Source organism: Octopus bimaculoides, chromosome 6 (assembly GCF_046866305.1).
Source record: "Octopus bimaculoides isolate indiv1 chromosome 6, ASM4686630v1, whole genome shotgun sequence".
Taxonomy (NCBI): Eukaryota; Metazoa; Mollusca; class Cephalopoda; order Octopoda; family Octopodidae; genus Octopus; species Octopus bimaculoides.
Window position 1 is genome coordinate 98,533,699 of NC_142933.1, and position 18,021 is coordinate 98,551,719.

At 34.4% G+C, this 18,021-nt stretch overlaps 2 protein-coding genes across 2 annotated transcripts in view; one reads left to right on the plus strand and one right to left on the minus strand.

Moving 5' to 3' along the window:
* The window catches only part of LOC106875148 (AP-5 complex subunit mu-1), a 31,390-nt gene extending 26,016 nt beyond the window's left edge, over positions 1-5,374 (minus strand). The window contains exons 1-2 of the mRNA XM_014923153.3: positions 5,230-5,374; positions 107-233 (exon numbers count right to left, since the gene is read on the minus strand). Coding sequence (XP_014778639.1) covers positions 107-233; positions 5,230-5,300 — 198 coding nt within the window. The 5' untranslated portion in view covers positions 5,301-5,374. The remainder of the gene's footprint in view (positions 1-106; positions 234-5,229) is intronic.
* A 3,479-nt stretch (positions 5,375-8,853) lies between these two features.
* The window catches only part of LOC106875141 (eukaryotic translation initiation factor 3 subunit C), a 31,338-nt gene continuing 22,170 nt past the window's right edge, over positions 8,854-18,021 (plus strand). The window contains exons 1-7 of the mRNA XM_014923134.3: positions 8,854-8,914; positions 12,399-12,484; positions 13,614-13,679; positions 15,008-15,084; positions 15,942-16,054; positions 17,550-17,675; positions 17,851-17,917. Coding sequence (XP_014778620.1) covers positions 12,402-12,484; positions 13,614-13,679; positions 15,008-15,084; positions 15,942-16,054; positions 17,550-17,675; positions 17,851-17,917 — 532 coding nt within the window. The 5' untranslated portion in view covers positions 8,854-8,914; positions 12,399-12,401. The remainder of the gene's footprint in view (positions 8,915-12,398; positions 12,485-13,613; positions 13,680-15,007; positions 15,085-15,941; positions 16,055-17,549; positions 17,676-17,850; positions 17,918-18,021) is intronic.

The following is an 18,021-nucleotide window of genomic DNA, read 5'->3' on the forward strand; positions in this document are numbered from 1 at the left end:
CAATGCAAAACTCTTAACCACACAGCCACGCCTGTACCTGTAAGTTCTTAACCACACAATCAGATTAGAAGATAATTTTAAGATTTAGAACAAAAAAAAAAAATACCTTGTTCAATTTAGAGTTTGTTCTGATGCAATTAAAAAGGTTTTTTGTAAATTCAGTATTCTGTGGAATTGGAACATATTGGTCTTTTTCAGTCAGGACTGTCCATTTCTCAACTGTAGGAAATCGCCTGCAAAATAATTAGATAAGTATGAAGTATAGAACCCATAATAAGTGCAGAGAATCAGCAACTGTTGTGCTCTGATATAATCAACCTTACCTGCACCTACCACAGCCACAATATCAGGTATTAAAAGTGCCTCTAAATAGTCACATACTTTGCGAGAAATAGCAACAAAATCACTCTCAAATCAAATCTATTGAGGTCAGATAGTTGGGGCATGAATCGTTGCAGTGCATCACTGCAGCTACCATTTGTTGGTATTTACTCAGGTTGACCTAGGCAACCCTCTGAGCAGTGTCTTAGTCACTCCCTATTTCTGCAAGCTACTTCCTTATCCACTATGACCATGTGGCAGACCAACATGAGCTGTCACCCAAGCTGGATCCTCAGAGAAGGGAACACAATCACAATATGCAGGATCTAACTCGGAGAATCAAGCAACATCACCAAACAGTCTGAACTGATACTCCTGTATTGTACAAGTAACCTACTGTCATAATATAAAAATGAAGAACACACTTGAAAATGTAACCGAAAGTATACTATATTGAGATAAAAAAAAAGATGGATGGTCATGACTTGGAGTGCCTTTGATCATAGGTTCGCTTGATCAGAATCAATTTGGGTCCAAGTAACAACAGGCATAGAAAAATAGATTAGATGGTGGAGAAAATATATATCCAAATTGCAACATCGCATCCCACACAATTAAGCAGTGTATGTCAGCTAGAAAGAGATATAATATATCTAGAATGATAAATCTAGGTTTTACATAGTTATGTATTTTAATAACTGCATGCTATAGGTTTGCTGGGAGTTTAACAACAAGAAAGTATGTGTTAAGCATAAATTAAGGCAACCTTTATATCTAAATCATGTGATATCATCATCAGCATTTAATGTCCTTTTTTCCTTCCACGCTACCATAGGTGAGATGGAATTTGTTGAGGTAGATTTTCTACAGCCAGGTGTCCCTCCTGTCGCCAACCCTCACTTGTTCTCAAGGAAGGTAATATTTCCCATGGCCAGATATGTTTTCCATGAAACACTAGAAACAAACGACACCACTTGTATGATGGTGATGCTCGTTTACAACCAACACATGATATCAAAACAAAGATATATACAAGGCTTTGATTGGCCTGGGGCTATAGTAGAAGACACTTGCCCAAGGTACCACTCAGTGGGACTGAACCCAAGACTACATGGTTGGGAAGCAAGCTTATTAACTATGCTTGCCCCTATATATATATACAAGTTGCAAAAAGGAATGACTCTGTAGTTAAGAAGTTTGCTTCCCAACCATGTGGTTTCAGATTCAGTCCCACTGTAAAGTACTTTGGCTAAGTATCTTCTACTGTAGCCACAGTCTTGTGACTGGATTTGGGAGATGGAAATTGAAAGGAGAAACTTTTTATGACATTTTAGAATTCACCAGGTTAGCAAAATGAAAAAAACATAATCCAGATCCTCCAGAACATAGTTTGGAAAATTCTACCATTAGACACAGTTTGTTGGTCCTTCAACTTTTAACTACCATACAAACAGTGAGAGAGAGGTGGTATTTTTCTTTTACTGGTGGTTTAAAAGTATATATGTGTTGTGTACATCTATCTTTAAAGGTATACTGTTAAATCAAAATAAGTTTGTCCACTTCAATCAGCTAACTTCATTTTAGCACAGTGTATCAACTCTACTGAGATATCTGTGATTAAGTATGCAAAAGTTGATGTTGGAACAATTACATAGATATTGATTACATGATGGAAGGTTGTTGCAGTTCCTTTTAATGCTGGAAATCAAAAATGCTTCATGTCCTTGATACAGCTGTTCCTATCTTTCAGGTTGTACTAATTATTAAATATTTTGTGATATTTTGGGCATGACATCAGGGCCCAGAACCTTAGCACACACTACAGGGAAGATCAATGGAAAAAGGGGAAGGGTGAAACCCAAAAAGACGTTGGCTGGATGTCATCAAAAAATGGATCAGAAGATTTCTGGCTGAATATTGCACAACCAAAGGAATCAATGGAAAGAGCTGGTGCATGTGCTCATGGTCCCTGACCTTCAGCAATGAGTAAGGGAATAGCCAAGACTATATATCATCATCATCATCATCGTTTAACGTCTGCTTTCCATGCTGGCATGGGTTGGACAGTTTGACTGAGGACTGGTGAGCCAGGAGGCCGCAACAGGCTCCAATCTAATCTGGCAAAATTTCTACAGTTGGATGCCCTTCCTAACGCCAACCACTCTGAGTATAGTGGGTGCTTTTACGTGCCACCAGCACGAGGGCCAGTCAGGCGGTACTGGCAGTGCCACACTCAAAAGGTGTTTTTTACATGCCACCTGCACAAGAGCCAGTCCAGCGGCACTGGCAATGACCTCGCTCGAATGTGGTTTTCCACGTGCCACTAAGGCGACAATGGTGCTTTTTAAGTGCCACCGGCACGGGAGCCAGTCAGTGGCCCTAGCAATGATCACGCTCGGATGATGCTCTTAATGTTCCACTAGCGCAGATGCCAGTCAGGCGGTGCTATCATCGGCCACGTCAGCGAATTTGATTTCGATAAAGTATATATATATATATACACACACACACTTTATTTGTGTATTAAAGTTACCATTGGTTTCATGTTAAGAAAATATCTCAGCAATTCTTTAAGCTGATCACAAAGAAAGATGCCAATGAACACCAATTTTTCTGTGATATACTTGAAGAAATGTTGAGATATTTTCTTAACATGAAACCACTGGTAGCCTTAATACACAAATGAATCTTTATCAACCAATGCGGTATGGAGCACTCATTCTCATTGTTCGATATTTACATTTGTATACACACACACACACCTATGTTTCAGTATATATGCATTGTACTGATTTATGGCCAAAGGTGCTTTCGTCATGTACATCTTTTGGTACTACTAAAGCAGCGCGGACCCGAACGCGCAGTCGCGCGTCCGCGCTAGCTAGTCTTGAGTGGTCGATCCTAACCCTAACCCTAACCCTATCTCGCGTGTGCAAATGAATACGTGTTTAGGGTTAGGGTTAAGATCGACCACTCACGACTAGCTAGCGCGGACGCGCGACTGCGCGACCGGGTCCGCGCTGCTTTAGTAGTACCCATCTTTTTATATGTTTACATCGTCCAGTGTGTCTATTTCTTTTATTTGAAGATGGTAGGGTGTGATTTGAAATAATTTGGCTGCTATTTTTAGCACTCTTTATATTTTAGAATACAAAGGCGTGCGTTGGGACAGTGCATACAGAGGGGAGTCAAACAAGACATCTCACAGGAACTTTGGTACGTTACAGCCCCTAGCTCAAGTCATCCCGTTTCATCTTTAGAGGTTAATATAGTCTTCATAATAATAAGCTTTGCACTAGAAACACACACACACACGTAATCCCTCTCCCCAGACACAATAGATAAACTAAGTCTTTTGACAAATATAGGGTCTCCATCGTGAAAAGCAATGTTGGAATACTAGTCACCTTGCCGGAATCGTTCCTCTCCGAGAGAGAATATTGTAACTAGTTGAGAGAAGAAATGATAAATAGAGCTGTTTGTAATTGTAAAGTTCCAGATATTATGAAAGATACTATGTTTTCAATATTTTAATCAAGCTCTGAACAGTTAAATAAAATTATTGCTCGACAAGCATAGCATTTTCGATATGCAAACCCGACAACCGGTACTTAGTGTTTGTACAATGGAGAATGACAATTGCTGTATGATTATGAGTTTTGCGACGAAAATTATGGCATCAAATATAAGATTCTTAATAAAGTTAACGGTTTTATGCATTATTGAATGGCTGATATGTGTTTTCCACGCAGTGATTGTTTTAGTTTCAACATGGTCTCAGATCAAATCACTTGCCAGACAAGTACATCTCCGAAGCATTAATTTTGAAGTAGTCTCGAGTTCATAAACGAAGACTGGAAAGTATGTATATACCATGCATTTACTGAAGTAATCAATATAAAAGATAAAATTACTCACTTGGGGGTTTAAAGAGATCTAACGTACTGTTCTGTCGTGAAGTGGAAGACAGACAGTCAAACCAATAAAGTGAAGAGAGTAAATTATGATAGATGTTACGCGTAAAATTGTTTGTCATACCAAGAAATACTTGAAGCAAAGCAGTTTATTTGGTTAATGTTTACAGTTTATTTCATTAGCTTGAAAAATAAAATGCTTGTTACAGAAATCATTAAACAAACTATTATTCTTCTAATAAAAAGGAATAACAGTCATATTCATTATTTTCAACCACTGTCCGCATACCGGAGATGTCCGTACATTGATTTTTGCTATTAGTCTATGGAGTACACCTACACCTAAAACAGAAACCACGTCACCTTACCGAATAGATTGAACTTCCAGTTCAACTATAAAGATAACACAATTTATGATTGCTATACTCATTTGAGTGTGACTACACATATGCTATAGTAGTTGGCAAATCCAAAGTATTCATCTGAATGTAGTAATCGTTATTTATACTCCCTAAGCATATTACAGGATACACAGAAATTATATATACATATATAAATGGACAGGGTCGATTATTTTATGACGATTGAAGAGCACAACATTGCTTTGTGTTTATATTTCTAACTAATTAACCATATGCCTGTATGGACATAAATAATACAATAGGTTACATACACATATGTACGTTAGTAAACATATACATATATATCAATACATCGTACATCTATAGATACATAGATTTCTCAAAGATTAGTCATAAGCAGACGTGAACAGTCGAATAGTTTTATCCAGGATTTTTTAATAAAAATTGTTATTTTAGAAATACATTTTATTAAGTACTAATCCAGTAAAACGAATGCAAATTACATACGAACATTATAACAAACACATCAACACAAAAATAAGGGCCACCCTCAAGTTTGTTTATATTAAAAGACGACGTACACTTCAACTATGTAACTGTTATAATGGGAAAATAAAAATGTAAAAAAAGACCTTGAAAATATTAGGTTCTGAGATGTTCCCGACGATCCCATGTAATACACCCACAGTGACCGGATCTTCATCTTGTGTTTTGTTTGTAAACTATCCCATAGATGTATGAGGCGAATGTAAACTCGCCATTTTCATTATAACAATCACATGACTATACAGACAGTAACGTGATCAACATGTTAATTAGTAAGGTGCCCCCTTAGAGATTTCATTAAAAACTTATCTTGACTCAATTTTAGGAAAATACTTTTGTCTATAAAGTAATAATAGGCATAACTACAGAACTGTGCCCCCTCATCGACTTTGTTTCCTCATAACTTCCTTAAAAACGCGAAATTTTCAGATACGTTTTTGAGGGTAGAGGTTACGATTATCTTAAAACTTTGAAAAAAAAAAAAAGTTTTTTTGAGGTGTTTCGGATGATATTTACTCCAGTTTTCCAGAAAAATCTGCCAGCATAATAATCATATCTACTACAGGCACAAAGGTGAAAATATGTGGGAGGTGGTTAATCGGTTACATCGATTCCAATGCGCAACTGGATGAAATAAACATCAGAGATACTTTGCTAGTTTCAATTGCAGTGCCTATTTCCTTGATTTTTTTTTTCAGTTGTCTGGGTTCCAAACCTATCTTCTGCTGGAAATAGCGCATTGACCTAGACGGAAAGCAGCCGACCTCAATGAAGAATGAGGCCGCATGCCAACCCTTGACAAGGTTCTCGTCGACTGCGTGATGATATTTCGATTTCTTTGGTGGGGAATATCGAGTCTATCCTTCCAGGGCACTGTAGGTTCCACCACAGTTATTCTTTTTGTATTACTGGAGAGCTGGAACATGTCTGACCAGCATAATATTACCCCTGTCTCCCCTAGGAAGACTGCTCTGCCCCTCAGGTCCACTTGCGTTTCCCAGTCTGAGGCTGAACGGAAAATAGAAAATAGGTCCCCATCCATTGCTTTCGCCTTGGGAGCTTAGTCACCTTAATCGTAATCTATCCTCTATAATGTATCTCTGGAAAATTTAAAGTATGCTTTTCTAAGACGTACTTCTGTAGTCATGCCTTAATGAATAGATCTAGTATTTACTAATCAACGTGTCTATTATGTTCCAGAAAAGTGCCTTTTGAAGATAATATATCTGCTTAGATATAGTGCGTTTTCTTTTGCGTTTCATTGCTTTTATAGTTGATAGTTGGCCACAGTTCATCTGTGATCGAGCATACTTATGATTAAAGGCATCCATCTATGAATAGCCCATCCTTTCCTATGCAAAGTCAACCAAGAAACATATCATCCAATGGATCCTTCTATTACAGACTGTAGGGGGGAATATAGAAGAGATGTGGTTCCATACGTTATTTATACCAACTATTTTTGTTATCTACATCTGCTATTTCCACGGTTGGAATCTTGAAGAAGGAGTGGTCGTGGTTTTTCTCGTTTCTCTTCGACTTATCACCATAGATGTTCATAACAGGACTACTAGACTTTTGTTAGCTCAGTCCTCAGTGTTACTGGAAGATTACACAAAGTCTATACTCTGACAAAGAGCAACCATCAGATGAATACATACATACAATGTGTATGTTCGTCACTGTTCATACTGAAGTTGCCGATTCGTTTTCTTATTTCAAGTTAGTTAAGGGTTAATCAGTTTGTATAACCTAGCGAGAGAGAAAACAAACCAAAACAAAATTCACACTTATTTGTAATTTCAGCACCCTCAAGATTATTTCCCATAGCTCCTTTTTTGATACCAATTATACGTGACAGAATTCTTTCCTCATTTGTAAAATCCTGTCCACTGATTAAAGAAAGGTTGAGAAGACAATGCTTCGCCGATGACGACTAAATAGAACGAAACATGTGCTAAAGTGGCTGGCCAGATTAGATTTGCCATTGAGTATGAAAATTAAGAATTTTATGAAATCAAATTATTTTCTTGAAATTATCTTCATATTTTTTAGTGTTACTAGCATTGCTGCTAGTTTTTCGCTTTCTGTCTGCAACTAAACGGAAAATTTTAGTTCGTTGTAATTTTCGACATACGTCATTTAGTAGATTACAATTTGTCCAAATTACCTAAATCCATACCATTGGCTTTCCTTCAGCTTTTTGTGTATCATATTGATTCCAGATTTTTGCACAAGGCCAGCAATTTCGGGACAGGGGTAATCTCGATTACATCGACGCCAGTGCTCAACCGGTCCTTATATTATTTACCCTCGTCGGAATTTGAACTCAGAACATAAAGACGGACGAAATACCGCTAAGCATTTTGCTCAGCATGTAACGATTCTGCTAGCTTGCCGCCTTCTATTAATCACATCTGGAAGACGGCGAGTTACATAATTGTTGGCGTTTCAGACAAAATGCTTAGCGGCAACTTTGTCTTTCATCCTTTTGAGATCGATAAAATAAGGTCGATGTAATCGACTAACCCCTCCCCTTAAAATTGCTGGCTTTGTACCAAAATTTGAAACCATACTAAAACTAATCTGGTCTTTGCCTTTTGTCATTCACATTACTGGTTTTGAAATTAAATTATTTAAATCTGTGACAGAATGGGTAAATGGATATTGAATAATTTTGACTCGAGCGGGATTTAGACAAAGAATGTAAAGGGACATGACTCATGGCTTTATTCTAGCACGCTATCCCACTCTTAAAATAATACACGAATTCTTTATACTTTTTTCTGAAAAAAAAAAGAAAAAGAAACTATGGTAGGAAACTATGTTGCTTTTACTTTCAAGGGCTAACGCGGAAATTTTAGTGAAAAGTTTTCATTCGGGAATCAAAACGAAATGACAAGAAATAAAATTATCAGTTAAAAAGTTTTCTCTCTGAATTAAATGTTTGTGTATCATTCATTTAGTTAGGAACAGTCTTTAGCAGCTTGAAATAATTTTTTTAAATGCTAATGTCTCTAGTTAAACAATCCTTTTTCAATGCGACAGGTGTCAATATTTGTAGGTTTTCCCTTTAATACCTAATGCTTGACTTTGAAAATAAATATATGGCGATCCTTGAATGTAGAACTCAAGGACCGCCAATATAATAGTATTATGCACCTTTCTAAACTAGGAGGCCATCTAATGTACTTAGACGTTTAAGTCTGATCAGATGTTCCAGCTATAATCTCATACTATTTTAAAGCATACTGTATTCAATGTGTCTCTACTTTAAGCCATACGAAACTATCTATTGCATTGGCTCGAATGCTCATATCAGAGATGCCACGCCGGTGATTAATTCAAAGTCCATTCCCAAACAAAACTACTTTATTTGAGTCACTTGAATAGCTGTCAGAAGCTGCATAAAAGCAAAAAGAAAACACTTGACTTGTATTTATACTATAAATACTACAGCCGTATTGACATAACTGAATCCCACCAAGCACTTATTACCTACAAAAGCCTTAAGAATACCGGCATTTCGAGTCACGTTTTCCCGGCTAACCGAAATGCATGATGGGAAATGTTATAAAGTATTCTTTAATAAACATATCATTTATTTAATTATTGTATTTCAATTTTCATATAAGTTCAAAATATTTCTGAATTTAGATAGCTTTCTCAAAACACATTTGCTAATTTAAATTTGATAACAAAATAACTTCACATCCGGTCCGTTTTTGGTGACTACTACCCGCATTTTGGCGTGTTCAGTAAAACTTCGCGGTAAGTTTTACCTGTTTAGTACGTTAATTGGCCTGTTCACACCTATTATTCTCTTTGCATGATTACTTCATTTCCATTTCAAATTAATATTTGTATGATACAATTTTTACTCTATCCTTTTAAAGGCAAAAACCTAAAATTCACGTGTAGAATGTCTCCACGCTGCTTAACAAATGGCTGCCAATGGAAAACTGCTTCTTCATGTGTCATGAGTTTTCTTGTTGCTTTATTCTACAGACATTTTCCAAAGATTCACTATTAGAAATAATTTGGATGTCTATATTGAAATAACATTTATGCTATCTAGTTCTTAATTGTAAGTTTGGCCTGTCGATATTATATATTTTTATCATTTTGCCTCACTCCTACGTAATTTGAGACATCCATCATCAATTAAAATTTCTCTGATCCGTCCTGGAAAGTTTTGGGGAATAGGTAATAACCAAACCAAATGTTTATAGATGGAAACCCTTTTTTAGTTTATTAAGCCAATGACGTTTTTATTACGATATCAATGCAGAAATAATACTCAACTTGGTCTTCGATTTGCCATATGGAATTTCTGAACTATTAAATTTGATAACTTATTTAAATAGCAATTTGCTTCGAGTCTGAGTTGAAAAGATCACCAAAAAGGATAATCTAAAAATATAAATAAGTCAATTTACATTATAGTCTACCTATACCCACATTTCATTTATAGTGACTCCTTAAACAGCTGTTAAATCTGCAATTTTATTCCCACAAAGGTACCCGTTACAAATTGTTACGTACGATAAATCAGTGATAACTATGTTATAGCTACTGTAGAAACCTTTTATTTTAATATATTTGTTACTCACTAATATATTGCAAATTGTCAAATTATCTTCAAAGACCTTCTGATGAAAACATTTGTGTTCAGTATTGAAAGGTTAGATTCCAAGGGGAAACAGATGGTTGGATCTAGTTCGTATATCATCATTTAAAACGATTGATTGATGTCTTGGAGTTTCTGAGGCATCGCTTTTTGGATGTTAACGATTACTGATGTATCCATGTGTTTTTTTTTATATGTAATCCTCCCATACAAGTTTTCGTAGGTTATAGCTGTTGCACTGGACATTCAGTTGGTACTTATTTAAAGCCAGTTTAATCAAACCAAGGCGTGCCACAATCGAAGTATGGCACGATAGATCCTGGCTAGTGTAGCATCCTTACGATTCCATTACTATACCGCTATTTCTCTCGTATACATGGAGCTGTTTCTTTTTTCTCTAATTAAAATACACAGGCTGGTCATTTAAATGCCAAGTGAGCAAAGACAAAAGAAGAAAGGTTTGCAAATTTCTTTAGAATTAACCTGTAACGATTGATTCGACTCCGACAAACAGCTGGGATATACTTTCGTATAATTGACAGCTAAACTGGAGCCAGCCGTTCTTTTCTTTAAAATGACTAAAATGTAGTAGCGATATATTAAAAAAAAAGGTACTTCTGGGAAAAATGTTAGACATATTTATAGAGGTTCACTGATGGAGTTTACGACTTGGAATAATTGTTAATGTTTCGATTAGGTAATATATTTTTTGGCGACGCAGATTATTTGCACCTTTTTAATTTTTTGTTTAGCTCATTAATCATGAGTTTCGTATTCTGTTGGGCATTTCGTTTTAATTTTAGGAACTTACAAAATAAATATCTTGAAAATAGTTAACACGAGAAATACATTGGAAGTCTTCCAAATTTATGAATTGATTGCCTTAATTACTGCTTTGTTGCTCACTAGTGCAGACTTTCTAGGTTTAAAAGTTAGTAGCAAACCAACTCAGTTTCAAGAAGACAATAAAATTCCAAAGTGGATTATTTATTGATGATTGTGCCCATCATCACCTACACAAATGACCATTTACTTAGAAGAAATCAATTTAGTCTGAGTTGTGTGCTAAGATAATTGGTTTCTTTTCTTTGTGTGTGTGTGTGTGTGTGTTAATATTTTTTAATTATTAATCTAAAAGAAAGTGAAGAGCTGTTAAAATTCTTAGCACACCAGACAAAGTGCTTAGCAGCATTTCTTCTGGTTGTTTACATTCTAGCTTCAAATTCCATTCAAGTTGACTTCTTGGTGTCGTTTGGAGTCAGTGGAATGGACTTACACCCTTCTCTAAAATTACAGGCTTTGTGCTAAAATATGAAATCATTAACCTACAGATGTTTTGTGGAGCAAAATATTAATCATTTTCATGATCCTTTCTTGTCAAAATGGATTTCTTCTCCTTAATCTCTTTGAAGATATCTTTAATTCCTGGCAGTTGCTTTCACAATTTCTTGTATTTCTGTAAATTAATAAACAGTTAAATACTTATACTTCAACAAACTAATCAATTGAACTGAAAATGTCATTTTCAGTTTAGTTAATAATGGAAGCATTTTCTTAATCTGGGAAAATACATAGGAATTGACCTAACTTGAAATCAAAACACAGGTAGTGTTTTCTATGGCTGGATGCCTTTCCTAATGCCAAATCTCTAGGTCAAATGTTTAATGTTAAACCAGTCTTGAATTATGGCATGAAAGTCACACTTGCCTTGCTTGTGTATCAGTCTGTAATAATTTTCACAATGCAATTTTAGAACTGTTTGCTAGAAGACTTGCATAGTCTGTATGCTATGCATCAGTCATCCAGGCTCTAAATTATTAACCACAGTCAAAATATGAGGTATAATTTGCAAGCATAAAGCTCAAAAAAGTAATGAAAACTGAGCCCTCAATTTCTAGAATTTATATGGCTAACAATTTTTTTTTTCAAGAAAGTTTACAGATAAGACTTTGTTGTATCTTGGGAACGTCATTATGCCAATAATATAGATTAAAGAAAAGTTGATTTGCACTTATATGAAAATATTTGTAGAAAGAAATTTTCTTGGCTAAAGAGAAATTTGCAAAAATTCTTAATGGTGTTTGATTTGATTAAAATGTGGATCAGAAATCTTCAGGCAGTGGAAGTTTCAGCAAATGCCATCAGCACTAAATAAATTAATGATAACCATCATTTAAGTTAATGGTTTCTGGAAATTTTTCTCTATGCTGTTGAAATAACACTGCCTATATTTCAATTAGTTCTGAAAATATTTAACAATTTACTAAAATAATTTTTTCGTTATTAAGTTAGTATTTGAAGCACAAAATTAACTCGAAATTTTGATGGAAGGTTTTAAGTGATATTACTTTTAAAAGAGATTTATATTGTAGAATCAGGGGTGGACCCAGATAGGTTGGTATTAAAAAGGTTAATTGAATCTACTTTTGGATTGGTATTATTTTGTTAGCAGGCAACAGAACTGATCATCAACATTTTATATAATGTTTCCTTTTGTTTCAATTCATTGATTTAGGTTATGGGTTGTGCAAATGCAATATAAACCTGTCAGGTTAACTCTACTGCAAGCACATCTTAAATAACAAGTACATAAAAAGAGTAATTTAATATATTATTATTTTTCAGAAAATGTCGAAGTTTTACAAGATAGAAAATGAGACCGATAGTGAGAGCAGTGAAGAGGAGGTCATACCTCAACGTCAGGTTACAAAGTAAGTATTTTATTTTCATTAGTCATTATTGTAAAAGACAAAGATCTTTTGGTAAAGATCTTGGTAAAGACCAGTATTTTTTATGCTGGTTATTCTGTGTACCTCAGCTGTGGTAACCTTCCACTGCTAACAATTTCTCCTCAGTATGCATCATCCACTGTAACAGTCATCTCTGTACTTTGCCTGATGCAGTCTTATTTTTTTGCATCTCAACCTCTAGTGTTTTTATTTACTGAAGATTGTCTTCACTCACTGCCTGTTTCAAATATATCAATTATTGTATGCATCTGGACACAGATATATAATGGTATGGTTAAGAATTCTTGTTTAAATCTGTGTTGGTCCTGGGTTTGATTTCCACTGTGTAGTGCCTTAGGCAAGTCTTCTACCTCAGTCTTGTGTGGGTCAGAAACTTTTAGAAACAAACCATGGAAGCCTGTTGTGAATGTGTGTGTGTGTGATGGGAGTATATATGAACTGAAGAGCTACTCAGGCACCATGTCTATTTTGGCATGGTTTCTATGGCTGGATGCCCTTCCTAATGCCAACCACTTTACAGAGTGCACTGTGTGCTGCTATGCAGCACTGGCACAGGTGCTTTTTATGTGGTACCAGCACCCTCAGTTCAAATTCCGTCAAGGCCAGCTTTGCCATTCACCTTCCAGGATCAACAAAATAAGTATCATTTGAACACCAGGGTCGATTTAATCCATTTATTCCTTCCTCCTGAAATTGCCAGCCTTGCACCAAAATTTGAAGCCAAAAGTTAAATAATCAAAAGTAACTCCATCATTTAGATGACTCATGTGGAAAATCATTTTGTTCATCATCATTATCACCATTATTTAACATGTTTTCCATGCTGCATGGTTTGACAATCTGGCAAACTGCAGGGCTGCATTGAGCTCCAGTGTCAGCTCTAGCAGGGTTTCATCATCTGGATGCCCTTCTTAACATCAACTACTTTGCAGTGTTTACTGCTGTTTTATTCATCAAAAGGACCAGTATTAATTTCTTGGAAGTTTTTTTTCCTTTTCAACTTAATCTTTTCATCTTCATCTTTACTTAATGTATTCAGTGTTTTTTTTTTCGCATGAAAATGATATATTTATTTCACTTTTGTTTCTAGGACCTACCACTTCAGTGAAGAGGAAGAAGATATTAAAAGAGTGGTCCGCAGTGCAAAGGATAAGAGGTGAGTTTTACTTATAATCATCCAATTACTAAGGTTGTTATGTTTATTTTCTTAGATTTTACTCTTGAGACACATTTTTACTTGCAACTTTTTAGTGGTTTCATTAGTTTAAATCTAAATTTCTTGCTGAGATTGATAACCTTTAATTACAGTTTGTATTGAAACCCTTAATTTGCTTATAAAATTTCACTATTTGTAATTGTTTATTAGACGTAACTGCACTGTAAATAGATTTTTTATTTCCAATCATAAAATATACCATATTCAATGGTGTATAAGGTGCACTTTTCTTTTCAAAACAATGTCCCAAAAAATACATCCTGGGTCCTATACACGAAGTTATGTCTATATTACATGTTTTAATGCACTACAAACTTTTGTTTTTCCTGAATGTGTGTTGCTGAAATCCTGATGAGTCTAAAATGCCCATGGATCTTTTATACCATCAAATACAGTAGTTAGTATTGCGTTTAGTGTGTAAAATTTCTGAAACCTAGAATCTTTACCCCTTTTCCTTTTGTTTGGATTATTCTGGGTGCAGTTTTTTTCTTCGTGTCACTAACTAAACCAGTTGGGGATCACTGATAAAGTTATGAAGGGAGTTAAGTAACTGATTGAAATTAAATTTTTATTTTAATTAATGTCATAGTTGAATTAAAACACCATTTTCTCTGCTACTGAATTTTTGTATTTTTCATCATGAAACAAACAATTTTGTAATTCCAATTATTTGTAATCTTATTTTATTCATATTGTTAATCACTTATTTAAAGTAAAAAACGATTTGCAATAGACATTTAATATTTGATTTATTTTTCAAACATAAAATTATTTTTAGTTTAGATTTTATGATCAAGTTTTAAAGTAGCTTCAGTTCAAGTTTTTATTAAATTTAAGACTTTGTGAAGAGAATAAAATGAGTTATTGTGTAAGGAAAATTTGTTTCTTTGACACTGAAATTATAAGTATTTGATATATTTTGTTTTTTTCTTATAATTATTGGGCTTACAACAATAATAATCATAAAAACTTTTAATGAATTGAAACAAGATTATTCTACTTGATAAATAGATGTAGACAGAAAGTAAATTAATGGATAAAAATTTTAAAAATTGACTGTTGTAAGAAATCTTGGGAAAGGAGTTGCTGAGATTTTGTGAATCTGGTCAGTATTATTCATGATGATTATTAAGTATATAAATACTTCACCGGTCCTTGATTTTACTGATTCCGACGAAATGAAAACCCCCGAATCATCCCAATGTGATTTGAACTTGGAGTGATTCATTGTTTTATTCATGTTTTTCTTTGTTCTTTTGTTTTACTAGGTTTGAAGAGATGCAAAATGTTATTCGTCAATTAAGAAATCATAAAAAAATCAAAGATATGTCTAATGTATTGACGGGTATGTATTATTTTTTAATAATAATCATAATCCTTTCTACTATGGGCACAAGGTTTGAAATTTTGAGGGGAGGGAGATAGTTGATCACATCGACCCCAGTGTTTGACTGGTACTTAAGACCCTGAAAGAATGAAAAGCAAAGTTGACCCCAGTAGCATTTGAACTCAGGACCTAAAGATAAGAGTGTGTGTGTGTATATTAGTGTAGGATGAATATAAATTGGTGCATTGTACAAAAATACCTTGCAGTTTTAGTTCTGACTGGAGTTGTTTTATCCTTTCATTTTAAGAGTGACTTAATTTTTAGTCTATGAGATTGATAAAATAGGCATCAAGTAAGGTTATGGGTTGATATATAAGTGAGACTAAAGCCCTTGGTAATGGGTGTAACAGCATCACTGCCACTTCCATGTCTTCCTTCTCCAAATTGTCTCTAGCTAAATTGTCATTTAGCTTTTACTCTGCAATCATTAACCCTTTCGTTATTGTATATATTTTGAGATGCTCTGTGTTTCTTTCAATTACTTTAAATATGACAAAGAATTTAGTAAAATAACTTAGTTATCATTCAGCTAGTGTTAGGAACATAAATTGTGACTAATGTTTGGTGGAAGATTATAATTCAAAACTTATGACAAGACATTTGTACTCAGAACCAGAGCCAGTTTCAGTCGGGTTGGTAACAAAAGGGTTAATCCCTAATTTTATGATCTTTAAGTATATTATTCATTGGAGAAAAGACCTAACATTCACAACTCTGTGTGTCTTGTTTGTTGGTGTACTTAGACATTTATCTTGTATTATTTGATAAAAAGAAATATTTTTAATGCATTAAAATGTTTATTTTTTTTCTTTTAGATTTTGAAGCTCTTACAAAAGCTTTTGAAAAAGCTAAAAAAATTGTTGACATTGAGGGAATGCCAAGATTTTACCTCCGATGCCTTGTAGAATTAGAGGATTTTGTTAATGAGGTATGTTCTTTTTTGCTTTGAATCTTTTTTATACAATGATCTGTTTTTAAAGCTGTGGTTCTGGACCATTTTTTTGCCTGTAAACCCCCTTTCATTCCTATTTTTACTCTTCTGGCCCCTCATAACTATTCAATGTATATATATTAAAAAAATTCCTACTGTATTTTTATGATTCTATTTTTGTGGGGAATTATATAAAAAAAATTAAAATATTTTGTGTATGGTAGAAGTAAAAGCAATTCATTGCACATAAACTTAAACAAAATCTTATATGATCCCCACCAAGGGCCATCTAGACCCTGGTTGAGAACCACTGCTCTAAAGGATATATTATTTTAAAATTTGTTTTTGACTGTTAGCTAGCTTTTATTCTGAAATCTTAGGAGAGTTTTACAAGTCATTATTTCAAACGTTACAAAAATCATTATAGATCTTTGAATTTTAATAATTAGATGCTGAAATATGGCTTTTGGTAAATTTCAACAATTAGAGAAAGCAAAAAATTCTCTTTTCTATTCTGCATTACTCATTTAACCCATTACCTACCAGTGATCTCATATGAGATCAAATTTCGTAATTATCTGTCAATATTTACACATATCTAACCTTTTTGCTATATCTACTAGGTATATTTCTCTGATATTTAAATGAGGTTTGCTAATTTTTCACCCAATACCTCACTTATTTCTATTTAAAATGTTATTTTGATCATTCCAGCGTGTTTCTAAGGCTGTTTTATGCTAGAAATCAAAGTTTCAAAAAAAAATTTCAGTTAATAGAATTATGGGAGGTAATGGGTTAAATGTGAGGAATATGTAATTACAGGTCGTTTGAGGCAGATTGGGAATGGAAGTGTTAATGTGACTGAAACCCTGGGAGAAGGAAATTTTTGAGGTGTTTCTCCTTACCAGAATGTTTACACATGTTACGAAAATTCCATCTATCCATGCATCCATCTTAGGCCACTTTTCTGGGGGGGGTAAAATCCTGGGTACCTCACCACTATTGGGTCCTATGAGAAACAACTGTCATTGTACTTTCTGGCTGGATTCCCAAATGAAACCAACTGAGACTGGATATTACCCAACCATCTCCTCCGTGGTCTATTCCTAGTTGGCTTGGCTTGAAGAGAGTCCATTTTGCTATTCTTTTCTGTGTTGTTCTAATCACATGTCCATAGTGAAAATTGAACCAGAAAATCTTCAGTATGTATTTTTTGCTTTAACCCATTATCATTTAAAATGGCCATATCCAGCCCACCTGTTTTATGTTCAAACTGGCCAGATCTGGCCTCTCACACCCACCCTAAAATATCATTCTAAGAATAAACGATTGATGCAGTAATCTATTTTGCACCATCAAAATCTCAAAACTACAAGATAATAACACGATTAATTCAAAACAAAAGGAATAATTAAGCATTACGTTTGACAGAGTAATATGAATGCTAAAGGGTTTGCTTGAAGTAATAAAATATGTTTTCTGTTTTTTACAGTGTTGGGAAGATAAAGAGGGAAGAAAGCAGATGAGCAAAAACAATGCTCGAGGGTTGACCACTCTTCGTCAACGTCTTCGGCGTTACAAACGGGACTATGAAGAAGAGATCACAAAATACCGAGAGGTATGTTAGCACAGCTTTGTTTTTTGATTATTTATTGGATTTGTATTTTTTTTTTTCAATCAGCCATTCAGAAAATTAGTTATTTTGACATGGCTTCTGATTGTACATCATACGTTTGGGGGGAAAAAAGTTTTCTTTTTGTCATTTAAAAGAAAAATTCTTTTATCTTTTCCAGAATCCAGATGAAGGAGATGAATATGATGAAGGTTCTGATGTTGGAGATGATGACGATGATGATGATGGTAAGTTTTTTTTCTTAATTAATTTGTATATGTATGAGATACAACTTTTTTTGGCTTGATAACCATTGCTTTAAGCCTTTAGCATTCAGATTACTCTATCATAT